At 42.0% G+C, this 15653-nt stretch overlaps 2 protein-coding genes across 2 annotated transcripts; both read right to left on the bottom strand.

Moving 5' to 3' along the window:
- Positions 1-4548: 4548 nt before the first annotated feature.
- slc2a11l (solute carrier family 2 member 11, like) lies at positions 4549-5882 on the bottom strand. Its single transcript, XM_045700555.2, is given in 8 exon segments — positions 4549-4721; positions 4911-5053; positions 5148-5165; positions 5167-5254; positions 5410-5576; positions 5611-5658; positions 5660-5727; positions 5877-5882. Coding segments are annotated over 8 exon segments (711 nt in total).
- A 1364-nt stretch (positions 5883-7246) lies between these two features.
- On the bottom strand, positions 7247-10303 carry ska1 (spindle and kinetochore associated complex subunit 1). Its single transcript, NM_001146667.2, is given in 7 exon segments — positions 7247-7748; positions 7947-8116; positions 8238-8372; positions 8741-8838; positions 8962-9086; positions 9256-9347; positions 10267-10303. Coding segments are annotated over 6 exon segments (765 nt in total). The 5' UTR covers positions 9344-9347; positions 10267-10303; the 3' UTR covers positions 7247-7599.
- Positions 10304-15653: the final 5350 nt, after the last annotated feature.

Here is a 15653-nt window from a genome sequence, read left to right as displayed (position 1 = left end):
GTGCGGGGACTCTGGGACCTACTGCATCCTATCTTGTCTATGAATTGGTCAAACTCACAGCGGACTGGAAACTGGCTTAAAATACCAAGATAATGTAATCAGTCACACACACGCAGAGAGGAACGTGCGTATGGCTTGAGTTTGCTGATATCACTTCTGCGATATGAGTGAAGATTTTCACAATGAAGTACTAAAGAAAACAACAATTCGTTTTACATTAGGCCACATACAGGTAACTGCCCAAATAAATGAAACACCAACATCGTGTCTTAATAGTTCGTTGGCCAGCACGAGCCTCCAGAATAGATTCAATGGGCCTTGGCATAGATTCTACAAGTGTCTGAAACTTTATTGGAGGGGTGAGACCCCCTTCTCCCACGATAAATTCCATAATTTGGTGTTTTGTTGATGGTGGTGGAAAACCCCTTCTCAGGCGCAGCTCCAGAATCTCCCATAAGTGCTCAATTGAGTTGAGATTTCTGATGGGTGGGTGGCTGACACACGCACGCGCACACACACAAACACCCCCATATGTTCCTTTGAGACCCGTCTTTCAAAGTCACTGAGATCTCTTCTAGCCGTGGTACCCAAAATAATGGGCAACTGGCATTTTTATACATGACCCTAAGCATGATGGGATTTTAATTGCTTAATTAACTCAGGAACTACACCTGTGTGTAAGCACCTGCTTTCAATACACTTTGTATCCCTCATTTACTCAAGTGTTTCCTTCATGTTTGCAGTTACCTGTATATCTATAACACTTACTCCCGATTACAGGTGAGAGAGAGAACACATTGAATAATTCTGATAATAATCCTAAACACCACAGTAATGGAAAAAAATACTATCTCAGAATGAGTGCAATAAATCAAACAATTAAACTGTGTATGGCAGCCTAGACTCACTAATAAGAAACTCAAGGCGAGCTGATTGAATCATTCCCTAAGGGATGTAACTTGTTCATCAGTAAACCACATACAGTATGCTGACTTTAGGAGTGTCAGAGGTAAAACCTCTCCCTCCCTGATTAGCGCCTGTTTGCCTGGGGCCAGAGCCTGATAACCACAGAGACCTGGGCCTGATCACAATACTAAACACATTTCTTAAAGAGGACCCAGAGAATTAACAGTTTTATCACACTGTACTCACCATCCCAAAGGTCAAAGTTATTGATTTGCCATTAAGGTGTCATTAGACTGGAAATGGCTTGGGTGTGGGGCAAATCTTTACAGAGGAGTTTTAACAGGAAGGACACAACGATGTACAAGTCAGACACAATGTCATTGATGATGGCAAATGTTAAGAGTTTGATGGTTGTGCGTGCCTTGATATGATGGGGTTAATGAGGTCAAGTCTATCCCTCCCCTGAGGATCCCCTGTTGGGATGCATCCTGTGAATCTCGCCAGTGATCTAGCCCATCTATACAACTACCTCTTCCCCTACTGTATTTATTTATTTTTGCTCCTTTGCACCCCATTATTTCTATTTCTACTTGGCACTTCCACTGCAAATCTACCATTCCAGTGTTTTACTTGCTATATTGTATTTACTTCGCCATCATGGCCTTTTTTTGCCTTTACCTCCCTTATCTCACCTCATTTGCTCACATTGTATATAGACTTATTTTTCTACTGTATTATTGACTGTATGTTTGTTTTACTCCATGTGTAACTCTGTGTTGTTGTATGTGTCGAACTGCTTTGCTTTATCTTGGCTAGGTCGCAATTGTAAATGAGAACTTGTTCTCAACTTGCCTACCTGGTTATATAAAGGTGAAATAAATAATATCTCCATCGTGGTGAGGTTCCTGGTCTCAGACATGTTGTACCACCCAAACACCCCAGACAGCAAACAGTAGTAGTCCAACTTTTCCTGTGTAAAAACATACTGTGAATGCATGTGTATGACATCAGCTGCCACGGTCCCACTTAACAAATAAGAGTCCCAATACCTATGTAATTACCGTGTAATTACAATCTAGATACTCCCTGTCACATAATACTTACAGTACCACTGTTATACCTGTTTGTGTACGTGACAAGGTATGAGAGAGAGGCTGATGTGCTCACCACTATGAGGTGGACGAACAGCACCAGCCAGTTGAGGGTGCGCCGATGGTGAAGGCTGCTGACTTGAATGACTGGTTTAAGTGGAGAAGAAGGTGAAGATGAGAACTATACTGCAGTATGGGATCCAGGAGATTTGGATCTGAACAACAAATAACAACAATCGGTGTGGCTTATTGATGAGCCACTGATGTTGCCACCCATTGTAAAAGATTGATGTAACCCAGTGATAATATATAGGGACATTCTGTGGCATTATGAATGAATGACATTCATTAATTCATAATGACCATCGTTCCATTCATGGAAAAGATGTCACCCATGATGACAGAGCAGTGTGTTGCTTATAAAGTGTGACTTACCTGCAGGTAGAGTGACCCAGAAGACCCTGGGAAACTGCCATGCATAGGGAATCCCTGTAGAGGAGCAGCCTTTTTCCTGTGCTATCAATGGTGAACGTGCATTAGGATGGCAGATATGGCGTCATTGTTTTAGCACTATACATTGAGTTTTTAAACTACGGTGCGCAACATGGTTCAGTGTGCCAATAAATCAGCACAATCGACTTTGAAGCTAAAATTGGGATCATGAATACTATGCAAATGAACATACAAAAAAAGAGCAACGGAACTTAGCAAAAAGAGGAATTTGTGGTAAGTGCATGGGGTCTACCATATTTATGCACCTCTGCTATTACCATCACCTGTCATACCAATCAGTGTCAAGTACTTACGGTAGAAGTTTCACTGTCGACTCCAGATAAATGACACGCCACAGGGGGGGCACTCTGAGTACATACAGTGCCTTGAGAAATTATTCCACATTTTGTTGTGTCACAGCCTGAATTCAAAATGTATAAAAATGTATTAATTTTCTCACCCATTTACACAAAATACCACATAATGACAAAGTGAAAGTGTTTTTATAAAATAAAATACAGAAATATCTCATTCAGATAAGTATTCACACATGTTAATTACCTTTGGCAGTCTTCTGGAGTAAAAAGTCTTCAAGCTCTGTGAAGTTGGTTGTTGACCATTGGCCATTTTCAAGTCTTGCCATAGATTTTCAAGCCGATTTAAGTCAAAACTGTAACTAAGCCACTCAGGAACATTCAATGTTGTCTTGGTAAGCAACTCCAGTGTATATTTGGAGGTTGGAGGTATATTTTAGGTTATTGTCCTGCTGAAAAGTGAATGTATGTCTGTTGGACTGCAGACCGAACCAGGTTTCCTCTAGGATTTTGCCTGTGCTTAGCTCTATTCAGTTCCTTTTTATCAGAAAAAACTCCCTAGTCCTTGCCGATGACAAGCATACCCATAACATGATGCAGTCACCACCATGCTTGAAATGATGAAGAGTGGTACTCAGTGATGTGCTGTTTTGGATTTGCCCAAAACATAACACTTCGTATTCAGGACATAAAGTTCATTCCTTTGCCACATTTTTTGCAGTTTTACTTCAGTGCCTTATTGCAAACAGGATGCATGTTTTGGAATATCTTTATTCTGTACAGGCTTTCTTAATTCCACTCTGTCATTTAGGTTTTTATTGTGGAGTAACTACAATGTTAGTGATCCATCCTCAGTTTTCTCCTACCACAGCCATTAAACTCTAACTTTTAAAGCCTCCTTTGACCTTATGGTGAAATCCCTGACCGGTTTCCTTGCTCTCGGTACCCTTCTTTGTTAGGCATTGGAAAACCTCCCTGGTCTTTGTGGTTAAATCTCTGTTTGAAAATCACTGCTCGACTGAGGAACCTTACAGACAATTGCATCCTGAACTTATTTAGGCTTGCCATAACAAAGGGGTTGAATACTTATTGACTCAAGACATTTCAGCTTTTCATTTTCTATTAATTTGTAAACATTTCTAAAAACATAATTCCACTTTGACATTATTGGGTATTGTGTGTAGGCCAATGACACAAAATCTCAATTTAATCAATTTAAAATTCAGACTGTAACGCAACAAAATATGGAAAAAGTCCAGGGGTGTGAATACTTTCTGAACGCACTGTAATTACAGGCTTGATAACATGTAAGCTCTGTTGTCAAACCCCTCCTTTTAAAGGTCAACCAAAACATGAAGAACGGTCATTTTCATTTCACAGTGTTCATCAATGTTAATATAGGGTTAATTAGGGTTAGTGGTGAGGGATATGTGAAATAGGACTCACACAGGTCACAGAGGTGGAAATCTCACACAGACTGGTTCCCAAGGCAACATGGCGCAACTGGTGGGTGGGGATCCTCGTCATATGGAACTCGTCAAATTAGTAAAGGCACATCTGAAGAGGAGCAAAATGACAAAGTTCATCACTCAGTCAATCAGACATACTGTATCTAATTGAAAAAAAACGTAAGATTCTAGGTAGGCTTTGATCAGAAAATGACATGACCATGCCATTCTACATTTGTATACCCTTTTGCTCACTCTAACTCTAAACACACTGATCTCATGGATCGACTTCATGCATCAACTCACAGCATTGAAGGTGACGAGGACGGCGAGGAGTTGCCAGTGTACGGCCTGGTCCAGGATCAGGTCCACCACAGTGTTGCTGTGGACCCCCTTCAGGGAGGCCTGCTCCACTAGCATCTCCTCCACCTCCACACTGTGGTCTCTGCTGCCCCACAGCCTGCGGATGGCTACAGAGGGAAAGGCCAAATAAGATACACAGGTGGAAAAGGACATAAAGACAGCTGAGTCAGGCATAATGATGATTGTGAGGATGACTATGATAACACTAATTGCAAGTACACTTTTGGTGAGGTAGTTTTCCTTAGGCAACCTGTTACCTGTCCATATTCCTCACAGAGCTCCACCCAGGTGCTTACCTTTCTCACAGCCCTGGTGGTCGCCCCGGTCCAGCAGCAGGTATCGGGGTGACTCTGGGAGGAGGGACAGGGTGGCAGGCTAGAGCATGGCGGTCGCACCACTGAAGCCCAGCAACCACCTGTCCTCTGTCCCCAATAACTCACTGCAAGGACAGAAGGCTATCACATAGTGTTCATTCACCACGGGTTAAACTGATATAAGCATCCCTGACTGACACACTAGAACCGACAGCTCACCTGATCCCCAGAAGCTGAGAACTTCCCCATAGACACAAACCACCATTCCTCACAGCCGTTAAAGGGTACATTACATCACCACATTGGGTGGAGACTGAGGCTAACACCTGCAGCACACACTGGAAAGGACAGACCATATCACAGACACAGTTTGTCAGCATAATTCCTCTAGTGAGATATTAAAAGACAGGTATAAAGATGACCTTGTTTTGTGGCCTACAGTAAAATAATGATATCAATTCATAAGATGAAATCAGCGGACCTGCATTAACGCCATAGAGGAAATGTCCAACCATGATCATCTCAAAGGACATGGCCGTTTTGCACAACAGCATCATCACAGCACTGCCAATGACAAACAGGTTGTTCAATAACAGGCATCTCTTTTTGGAAAGTGTGGTGGACAAAATCATCATAATTAATGTTCTACTACATCAAATAGTAACCACACCTTCAAATAAACAGAGACCTCTGGAGGACCCAGATGCAGACGATGAAGGACCAGATAAGTCACTTCCCACTGCTCCTAGGAGATCCTATGCTGCTGTTGGCATGTGGTGTTCACCAGCTCCTTTATGAACTGCAGTAACACCAAGAGGGTGGCCGTGACGCTATGGAGGTTGGGTCAGTCAAACATTTATGGATCTCAAACCATTTCTAATTTTCATTGGCATGTATCCAACTGAAGTTGTTAGTTTGTTGAGAAAAAAAGTTATTCAGAGCTATTACACTCATTTCCAAAACAATAAGGTAACAATAACTGCACTTGTTTTGTAAAGCCACATTTATCTGTTAATACTGACATGGTGGTCTACTCTTGACATTTTAATACTTTTGATGTGGATTTACAGTACTCACAGAAGTGAGGTCAGGACAGATACACAAAAAATATGTGGACACCTGCTTGTCGAACATCTCATTCCAAAATCATGGGCATTAATATGGAGTTGGTCCCCCCTTTGCTGCTATAACAGCCTCCACTCTTACAGGAAGACTTTCCACTAGATGTTGGAACATTGCTGCCGGGACTTGCTTCCATTCAGCCACAAGAGCATTAGTGAGGTCGGGCACTGACGTTGGGCAATTAGACCTTGCTCGCAGTCGGCTTCACAATTCATCCCAAAGGCGTTCAAAGGGGTTGAGATCAGGTGTTCTGTGCAGGCCAGTCAGGTTCTTCCACGCGGATCTCGACAAACCATTTGGACCTCACTTTGTGCACAGGGGGATTGTCATGCTGAAACAGGAAAGGGCCTTGCCCAAAATGTTGCCAACGTTGGAAGATTGTCATTGTATGCTATAGCCTTAAGGTTTTTTTCTTCACTGGAACTAAGGGGCCTAGCCCAAGCCATGAAAAACAGCCCCAGAGCGTTATTCCTCCTCCAGTAAACTTTAGATGGCACTATGCATTCGGGCAGGTAGCGTTCTCCTCGTATCCGCCAAATCCAGATTCGTCCGTTGGTATTTGAAATAATAAATAATCCCACAGAGCAGCAGCAGCCCCCCCCCCAACCCCCCTTTCTAGCGATAGCTACTTTGAGGAAAAATGTACTTAATATGACTGTGATGTGGTTGTCCCACCTAGCTATCTTTAAATCGCTCTGGATAAGAGTGTCTGCTAAATGACTAAAATGTAAAAATGCATTAAAACTAAAATAGCACTAGCAATTATAATTCACAAACAAGTAGTGATATAGTTGGGCATTGCGTAGTTATCATTAGTCACAAATGGCCAATCCAAAATTAACGTACAAGATAATCAGATATTGCCACTTAACAGGAGTGTCTAGGCATGTGATATGCATGTAGCTAGTCCCTGGTTCAATGTAATGTCTTCAATGAGGGCAAATGTGACATCCAAAATAAAGATGCCTAACTGAAACTGGTGAAATGTTAACTTATACAGCTAAAATTAGTAACCAACAGGATCAAACATCAAAGCAACCACACCGTGCCCTTATAAAAACAAATGCACATCCTTGTAGGGAAGAATAAGATACAACTTATTATGTGCATCCTGCAATGTCAAGTGGTACCTGGAAAGAGATTACACATTGCACACAATTGACATTAATATAATAATTGATCCAAAAGATTTGTTTAACTATTTTTTTTATATTTATTGCCTTTCTACCTGTATAAAACATGGTTGTTATGGACAAAGTCACATTGATGATACAATTAAAATGAGCTAATACAACAACCTTTGAATTAAAAAAAATGTTGCATGAACGAAACTAAGTTCAAATACAAACCTCCACCCACCCCAAACAATTATTCTTCACTAGGCACATATATGTTTTGAGCCACAACCACTATTCTCAATATAATTATTTTCACCCCTCCCTCAGTCAATATGACAGATGTTGTAGCCGATCATGTTAGAGACAGAGGACAACTCAATGCATTCAGATCAAGCTCAGTGACAACCCCCCTTTCTCCATCTCTGCTCCTTTCACAGCAGGACGTAGCGTGTGATGCCTCCCCCTCGCTGTTCTCGCAGACGCTGGCAGTGACGCAGCATGCTGAGGATGCTCTGGAAGCGCTTGTCCACCTTCATCTGAGTGAACTCTTTAATGTCAGCTTCTACAATGAAAAACAGACCTGTAGGGAACACAGAGGAGTAGTGTGATAGTTTGTTTCCATTAGTATGCAGGTTGTCATAACAATGCCATCTGGGTCAGAGAAGATAATGGCCCTTGCTTAGAGACAATTACTCAATGCAATGACCAACCTTGTTGTGTGTCAAAGGACAGCAAAGCAGAGAGCCTTCTTTAGAACAGAGTAGTTTGACTGAGGTACCTTTTGTGTCCTTGTTCTCTTCCTCCTTAAATCGTTGATGAAGCTTGCGTGTGGCATTGTTAAGGGTTTTTGCTGGCTGGTTCAAGATCTTGTACTTCCCTGTTACGGCTGTGTTAATGTTTTCCACAGCAGTGTTTAGCTGTTCATATGTCAAACGGCCTTTCATGTACCTAGAGAGAGAGAGAGTTACAGAAGAAATATATCTTACAATAACAATAAAGAAAAAAAAACATTTAAATAAATAAAGCTACATTGTAGTATGTGGATATAGTGCTGCTGAGGAAGACTCACTGAGGGATGGTATCAAACTCTGGGCTGGTGATGAATTCCATCTCTCTGATCTGTTTTTTTGAGGTTTTCCTGGGGTGAACCTGCTGGACTGGCTGCACATTCACAGGTCCACTCTGACCCACAGGCCCTATTCCGCTGGGATATCAAAGGAGGGGCAAAATAGAGGACAACACATTTACTTGGTTTGTACTCAGTAGCTTCTCCTCTGGGCTCCCGAGTGGCGCAGAGGTCTATGGCAACTGCATCTCAGTGCTAGAGGCGTCACTACAGATGCTGATTCGATTCCAGGCTGTATCACAACCGGCTGTGATTGGGAGTCCCAGAGGGCGGCGCACAATTGGCCCAGCGTCGTAACGGTTTGGCCGTCATTGTAAATACGATTTTTTTCATAACTGACTTGCCTAGTTAAATAAAAACAATTATGACATCCTCCAACACACACACACACACACACACACACACACACACACACACACACACACACACACACACACACTCCTTACTGGACTGCTGGCTGTCCCTTCCTGGGCATGTGTGTGGGCATGTTGTCCCTAAGGTTCTTTCCATCCTGCACATCCTCCTCGAAGAAACCCTCTAGTTCCTGTGAAACAAAAAACAAATTTCACACTGACATACAGTACAAATAGCATACTTAAAGATATTGCAATCCAGACAAGCTAAAAGGACCCATCTAAAAATGTATTGTGAAGAACGCATGAAATACCTTTAAATGCTTAAGTAGGTCTTTTTGGCGGCCAACACATTTCTCAAACTGGTCAAGGAGTCCATCTATTGCAAGGATATCTTGTCCTATCTTCCCTAGAATGACCCGCTTGTCTTGATCTTTTGCTGAAAATAGGGAATAAATCAAAGTTTAAAGTTTAAATTAAGTTATGCAAAACCATTGAATTCCTGTTAGCTGAAACAGTGTTTAAATACATGAGATAACAAGCTATATATATTATTATATACATACATACATACATTACATAAATACACACATCTCAGTTCATCATACCAATTGTCCGCAGCTCCAAGACACGTCTTGTGGATGAAATCCTGTCATTCAAGTGCAGGGTTATATCCTCAAGCTCACAATGACTCATATTGCTGAAAAATAAGATGGGAAAAGGCCCAGCTGTTCAATAAAATGAAAAAAGGCACAGGCTGGAAGACTTCCTGCTGTTCAGCCAATGTTCATTTTGACAAATGAATCTTGAAGAATGCCTTAGCCTAAATGCCTCATGGGCTTATTAAATGTCTTCCACTATCATAACCCAAAATATAACGGTTAATTACCCCATTGTTTCTTTTTGTTATCGCTTGATGTCTTTTGTCTCAAAAAACAAAGCTTCAGGAAAACAATGCCTTTCTAAAAACGTTGCAAGTAACAGTTGCCAATAAAGAACGCATTTGAAGCGTTACAACATTCTTACAGTAGCTAGTTATATGTAAAGTGTTTGGGGGGAAAAAAAGACTAGCTAGGAAGTGAAAATACATAATCAACCTCCTAGACTGTCAATCCTATCTAGCTCAATATATGAATTTCGCGAGTAGCTGGCTGCATTCAACCACATTGAGTTCAATCATGGACACTTACTGACAATTGTTGCTGCTTCGCGTGATGCATTGTTGTCTCTACCTTCTTGGCCTGTGCCAAATAATGTTTGTACCATGTTTTGTGCTGCTACAATGCTATGTTGTTGTCTTATGTCTTTATGTATATAGTAGTGTTGTGGTGTCTCTTGTCGTGATGCGTGTTTTGTCCTATAAAATGTATTTTATTTTTAACCCCAGCCACCGTCCCTGCAGGATGCCTTTTGGTAGACCGTCATTGCAAATAAGAATTTGTTCTTAACTGACTTGCCTAGTTAAATAATATTACATTAAAAAAATGTAGTCACAACGATGGATAGCTAACGTTAACTAGCTAGATAGTTAGCTTATCTGAATCCACACTGGCTCAACCGTCCAGTTAGTCAAAACCATGTCCTGACGTTAAAAACCCAAGTAACACAGAGTAACTTACCCAAAGTTATCAACTCGTAGTTGACTGAGTGTTTCGAGATAGCTAATGTTCTGTTCTTCAACCTCCCTCCCGCGGGCACAATTCGAATCTTACCGCTGTGTCCACAATGATCACTGCTGCAATGCAGTTGCGCAGCCAACCAGACGGAATGCCCTGCCAATCTTTAAAACAGTAACATTTCCTCAGCCTCATGGCAACGTTTGTAGAATAGCATGAGACTGGCTATACATCTGGAAATGGTCTCCCTGCCCCATGGAAACATTTGGAGAATTGCAGTAATTGTTTTCATAAAACAAAATGTATTCTTAAAATGTTTTTAATAATTGGCATTGCGGGGCCTTGCGAAACTGCAGTACGCCACTGCAGCCATGGCTCTGAATACCGTGACAATCAACAACCATGAGGACCCCTCCAGACGAATAGATAAAGCCCCAGTGATGGCTTCGGAAGAAGGAAAAGACGGTGGAAGTGTATGCTGAGCTCGAATGAAGCAGACCATTGAGCTACAGTGGCAAGAAAAAGTATGTGAACCCTTTGGAATTACCTGGATTTCTGCATATATTGGTCATAAAATTTGATCTGAACTTCATCTAAGTCACAACAATAGACAAACACAGTCTGCTTAAACTAATAACAAACAATTATACATGTTCATGTCTTTATTGAACACACCGTGTAAACATTCACAGTAGGGTGGAAAAGGTATATGAACCCTTGGATTTAATAACTGGTTGACCCTCCTTTGGCAGCAATAAACTCAACCAAACGTTTTCTGTAGTTGCGGATCAGACCTGCACAACGGTCAGGAGGAATTTTGGACCATTCATCTTTACAAAACTGTTTCTGTTCAGCAATATTCTTAGGATGTCTGGTGTGAACCGCTCTCGAGGTCATGCCACAGAATTTTAAATCGGGTTGAGGTCAGGAGTCTGCTTGGGCCACTCCAGAAGGCGTATTTTCTTCTGTTGAAGCCATTCTGTTGTTGATTTACTTCTGTGTTTTGGGTCGTTGTTGATTTACTTCTTTGTTTTGGGTCATTGTCCTGTTGCATCACCCAACTTCTGTTGAGCTTCAATAGCCTTACATTATCCTGCAAAATGTCTTGATAAACTTGTGAATTCATTTTTCTGTCGATGATAGCAAGCTGTCCAGGCCAGAGGCAGCAAAGCAGCCCCAAACCATGATGCTCCCTCCACCATACTTTACAGTTGGGATGAGGTTTTGATGTTGGTGTGCTGTGCCTTTTTTCTCTCCACACAGTGTTGTGTGTTCCTTCCAAACATCTCAACTTTAGTGTAATCTGTCCACAGAATATTTTGCCAGAAGCACTGTGGAACATCTAGGTGCTCTTTTGTGAACTTCAGACATGCAGCAATGTTTTTTTTGGACAGAAGTGAAATCTTCCGTGGTGTCCTCCCATGAACACCATTCTTGTTTAGTGTTTTACGTATCGTAGACTCGTCAGAGATGTTAGCATGTTCCAGAGATTTCTGTAAGTCTATAGCTGACACTCTAGGATTCTTCTTAACCTCATTGAGCATTCTGCACTGTGCTCGTGCAGTCATCTTTGCAGGACAGCCACTCCTAGGGAGAGTAGCAACAGTGCTGAACTTTCTCCATTTATAGACAATTTGTCTTACTGTGGACTGATGAACATCAAGGCTTTTAGAAATACTTTTGCAACCCTTTCCAGCTTTATTCAAGTCAACAATTCTTAATCTTAGGTCTTCTGAGATCTCTTTTGTTCGAGGCACGGTTCACATCAGGCAATGCTTCTTGTGAATAGCAAACTCACATTTTGTGAGTGTTTTTTATAGGGCAGGGCAGCTGTAACCAACATCCTCAATCTCGTCTCATTGATTGAACTCCAGGTTAGCTGACTCCTGATTCCAATTAGAGTGTATGTAAACTTCTGACCCACTGGGAATGTGATGAAAGAAATAAAAGCTGAAATAAATCACTCTCTCTACTATTATTCTGACATTTCACATTCTTAAAATAAAGTGGTGATCCTAACTGACCTAAGACAGGGAATTTTTACTAGGATAAAATGTCAGGAATTGTAAAGAACTGAGTTTAAATGTATTTGGTTAAGGTGTATGTAAACTTTCGACTTCAACTGTAAGTATTCAGACCCTTCACTCAGTACTTTGTTGAAGCACCTTTGGCAGCGATTACAGCCTTGAGTCTTCTTGGGTATGACGCTACAAGCTTGGTACACCTGTATTTGGGGAGTTTCTCCCATACTCCGCAGATCCTCTCAAGCTCTGTCAAGTTGGATAGGGAGCGTTGCTGCACAGCTATTTTCAGGTCTCTCCAGAGATGTTAGATCGGGTTCAAGTCCAGGTTCTGGCTGCGCCACTCAAGGACATTCAGAGACTTGTCCCGAAGCCACTCCTGCATTGTCTTGGCTGTGTGCTTAGGGTCGTTGTCCTATTGGAAGGTGAAACTTCGCCCCAGTCTGAGGTCCTGAGCACTCTGGAGCAGGTTTTCATCAAAGATCTCTGTACTTTGCTCCATTCATCTTTGTCTTGATCCTGACTAGTCACCCAGTCCCTGCCGCTGAAAAACATCCCCACAGCATGATGCTGCCACCTCCATGCTTCACCATAGGGATGGTGACAGGTTTCCTCCAGACGTGAAGCTTGGCATTCAGGCCAAAGTGTTCAATCTTGGTTTCATCAGACCACAAAATCTTGTTTCTCATGGTCTGCTAGTCTTTAGGTACCTTTTGGCAAACTCCAAGCGGGCTGTCATGTGCCTTTTACTGAGGAGTGGTTTCCGTCTGGCCACTCTACCATAAAGGCCTGATTGGTAGAGTGGTGTAGAGATGGTTGTCTTTCTGGAAAGTTCTCCCATCTCCACAGAGGAACTCTAGAGCTCTGTCAGAGTGACCATCAGGTTTTTGGTCACCTCCCTGACCAATGCCCTTCTCCCCCGATTGCTCATTTTGGCCGGGCAGCCAGCTCTAGGAAAAGTCTTGGTGGTTCCAAACTTCTTCCATTTAAGAATGATAGAGGGCACTGTGTTCTTGGGGACTTTCCATGCTACAGAAATGTTTTGCTACCCTTCCCCAGTCCTGTGTCTTGACACAATCCTGTCTCGGAGCTCTACAGACAATTCCTTCGACCTCATGGCTTGGTTTTTACTCTGACATGTACTGTCAACTGTGGGACCTTTTTCTAGACAGTTGTGTGCCTTTCCAAATCATGTCCAATCAATTGAATTTACCACAGGTGGACTCCAGTCAAGTTGTAGAAACATCAAGGATGATCAATGGAAACAGGATGCACCTGAGCTCAATTTCGAGCCTCATAGCAAAGGGTCTGAATACTTATATAAATATGGTATTTCTGTTTTCTATTTAATACATTTGGTAAAATTTCTAAACCTGTTTTCCCTTTCATTATGGGGTATTGTGTGTAGATTGCTGAGGATTTGTTTTTATTTCATCAATATTATAAGGCTGTAACGTAACAAAATTTGAAAAGTCAAGGGGTCTGAATACTTTCCCAAGGCACTGTATGTGGGAAATCTGTTTTGAGGTGTTAAATGGTGAAGTACGCACTGGGAAAAGTGGACTCTGTCAGAGTGACCAGGAGTGGTCTTATTTTGATCAATTGTATTTCTTAAGAACAGTGGAAGATTGCAGTGAGCCTCAAAATAATCCTTACATCCAAAGAAGTTTTGAACTTCGGAGTAGAGCACCCGTCAAAGCAGTCATCTCAGGGGTGACGACAGATATTCAGGTTGAATACTTGAAGAAAATTCCTGGTGTGGTTGGTGCCCATCGTCTGACCCGCTGGGTCAATGGAGAAAAAGAAGAAAGTCTGTCGGTCCTGTTGTTTTTTGATGAAGATCAAATACCTACGCTTGTGAAGCTTGGTTATGTAAGATACGGCGTAAGAGCTTTCGTTCCCAAACCATTGCAATGTAAGAATTGTAAAGGATTTGGCCATGTTTCAATTGTGTGCAGACGGACAGAGTATATTGAAGAACGGTGTGTAGAAGGACGATGGTGTTGCAATTGTGGTGGGGATCATGATCCCGAGTTCCTGAGTGCCCTGTAAGGGTGAAGGAGATTGAGGTGGCAAAAGTTTGAGCGGTCAATCGAATCTCCTATGCGATGGAAGTTAAAAGAATTGAGAAAACAAGTGATGTTAGTGAAGACATAGTAGTGGATGCACCACAGCCTGTGGTAAATGTTTGCTGCCAGTCAAAAGACACCGTATGTTAAAAAGGTGGATTTTGAGGAATTCATTGCCATAGTTATAAACTGTACGGCACAATCCTCAATGAAGTCGAAGAAACTTTGTGGCTGTGGCAGAAAAGTTTTTGGGACTTAAGTATTTTACATCTGAAGACTTGCAAGGGGTACTGGCGGTGGAAGACCCGTCCTCCCAGGTTTCCCTTAAGCCTGTGTAGGGATCAGATCTGTTTTATTTTTTCACAGAGAAGTTGTTTATTTTTTGGTCGTTTTTTTTGTGGTATTTTGTTCCATTTTTGGGAATCCTGTTTCCGTCCCGCACAGTAGGTGGTGGGATGCACATTAAATTGTGTGATCGCCAATATACCATAGAAAAAGATGCCTTCAGAAGGGAAGCCATGTACTCTGGTATCGAGTCCTCATCTCCTGACAATTGAAATGCATCTAGTTTTACTGTCAGAGACCATGTTCATTGGCAGGCTATATGAAAATGAACGCTGTTGTGTTGATATGAGCATACAAGGTACAGTATATTGTGGTTCATGTGAGAGTTAGGAGTGGGCAGTGAGCTCACCATCCTGGGACTGAGGCAGTCATGTCCTCTATAGAGTCCTTACAGCTTGATGACCTTCAATGTCCTGCAACATAAATGTGAAATAATTTTACTATTGGGCATATACACTCACATCTAGTGTATGAGCAACACAAGCTCAAAGGAAGCACACAAAAAAAGCACATAGCCTGGGTATGGCGGGTAACATTAGCAAAATGCTTGTGTGTAAACAGTTTCCCTCTCCTCACTGACCTTATGACAGCGGTCCTCTCCCTGCATATCATTAAAGGGGTTGCATTCGATGTCGTGCAACATGACCACATAGGCTGAGGTCATGTTGATGGCCAGGCCTCCAGCCTTCGTAGACATTAAGAACACAAAGATGTCCAGCTCTGTCTTGCACTGGCCAATCAAAATGATTCTACAAGAGGATGGGAGAATCATCCTCTTGATCCCCCCCCCACCACTGACATAAAGAGATTTCTATTAATAAGAAAAATATTACCGTTTTTGTCAATTGCTAACAGGCGTCAGACAATGCTGAAGCCACTTTTTCAAAAAACTTCAGTCTGCATTACCAACATTCATCTTGGCCAAACAGTTAATCTCAACTCCAAAACTAAGCTT

Source organism: Salmo salar, chromosome 01, assembly GCF_965601325.2.
Source record: "Salmo salar chromosome 01, fSalSal1, whole genome shotgun sequence".
Classification (NCBI taxonomy): domain Eukaryota; kingdom Metazoa; phylum Chordata; class Actinopteri; order Salmoniformes; family Salmonidae; genus Salmo; species Salmo salar.
Note: the sequence above shows the minus strand (reverse complement) of the source record. Positions and strands in the feature narration are given on the sequence as shown.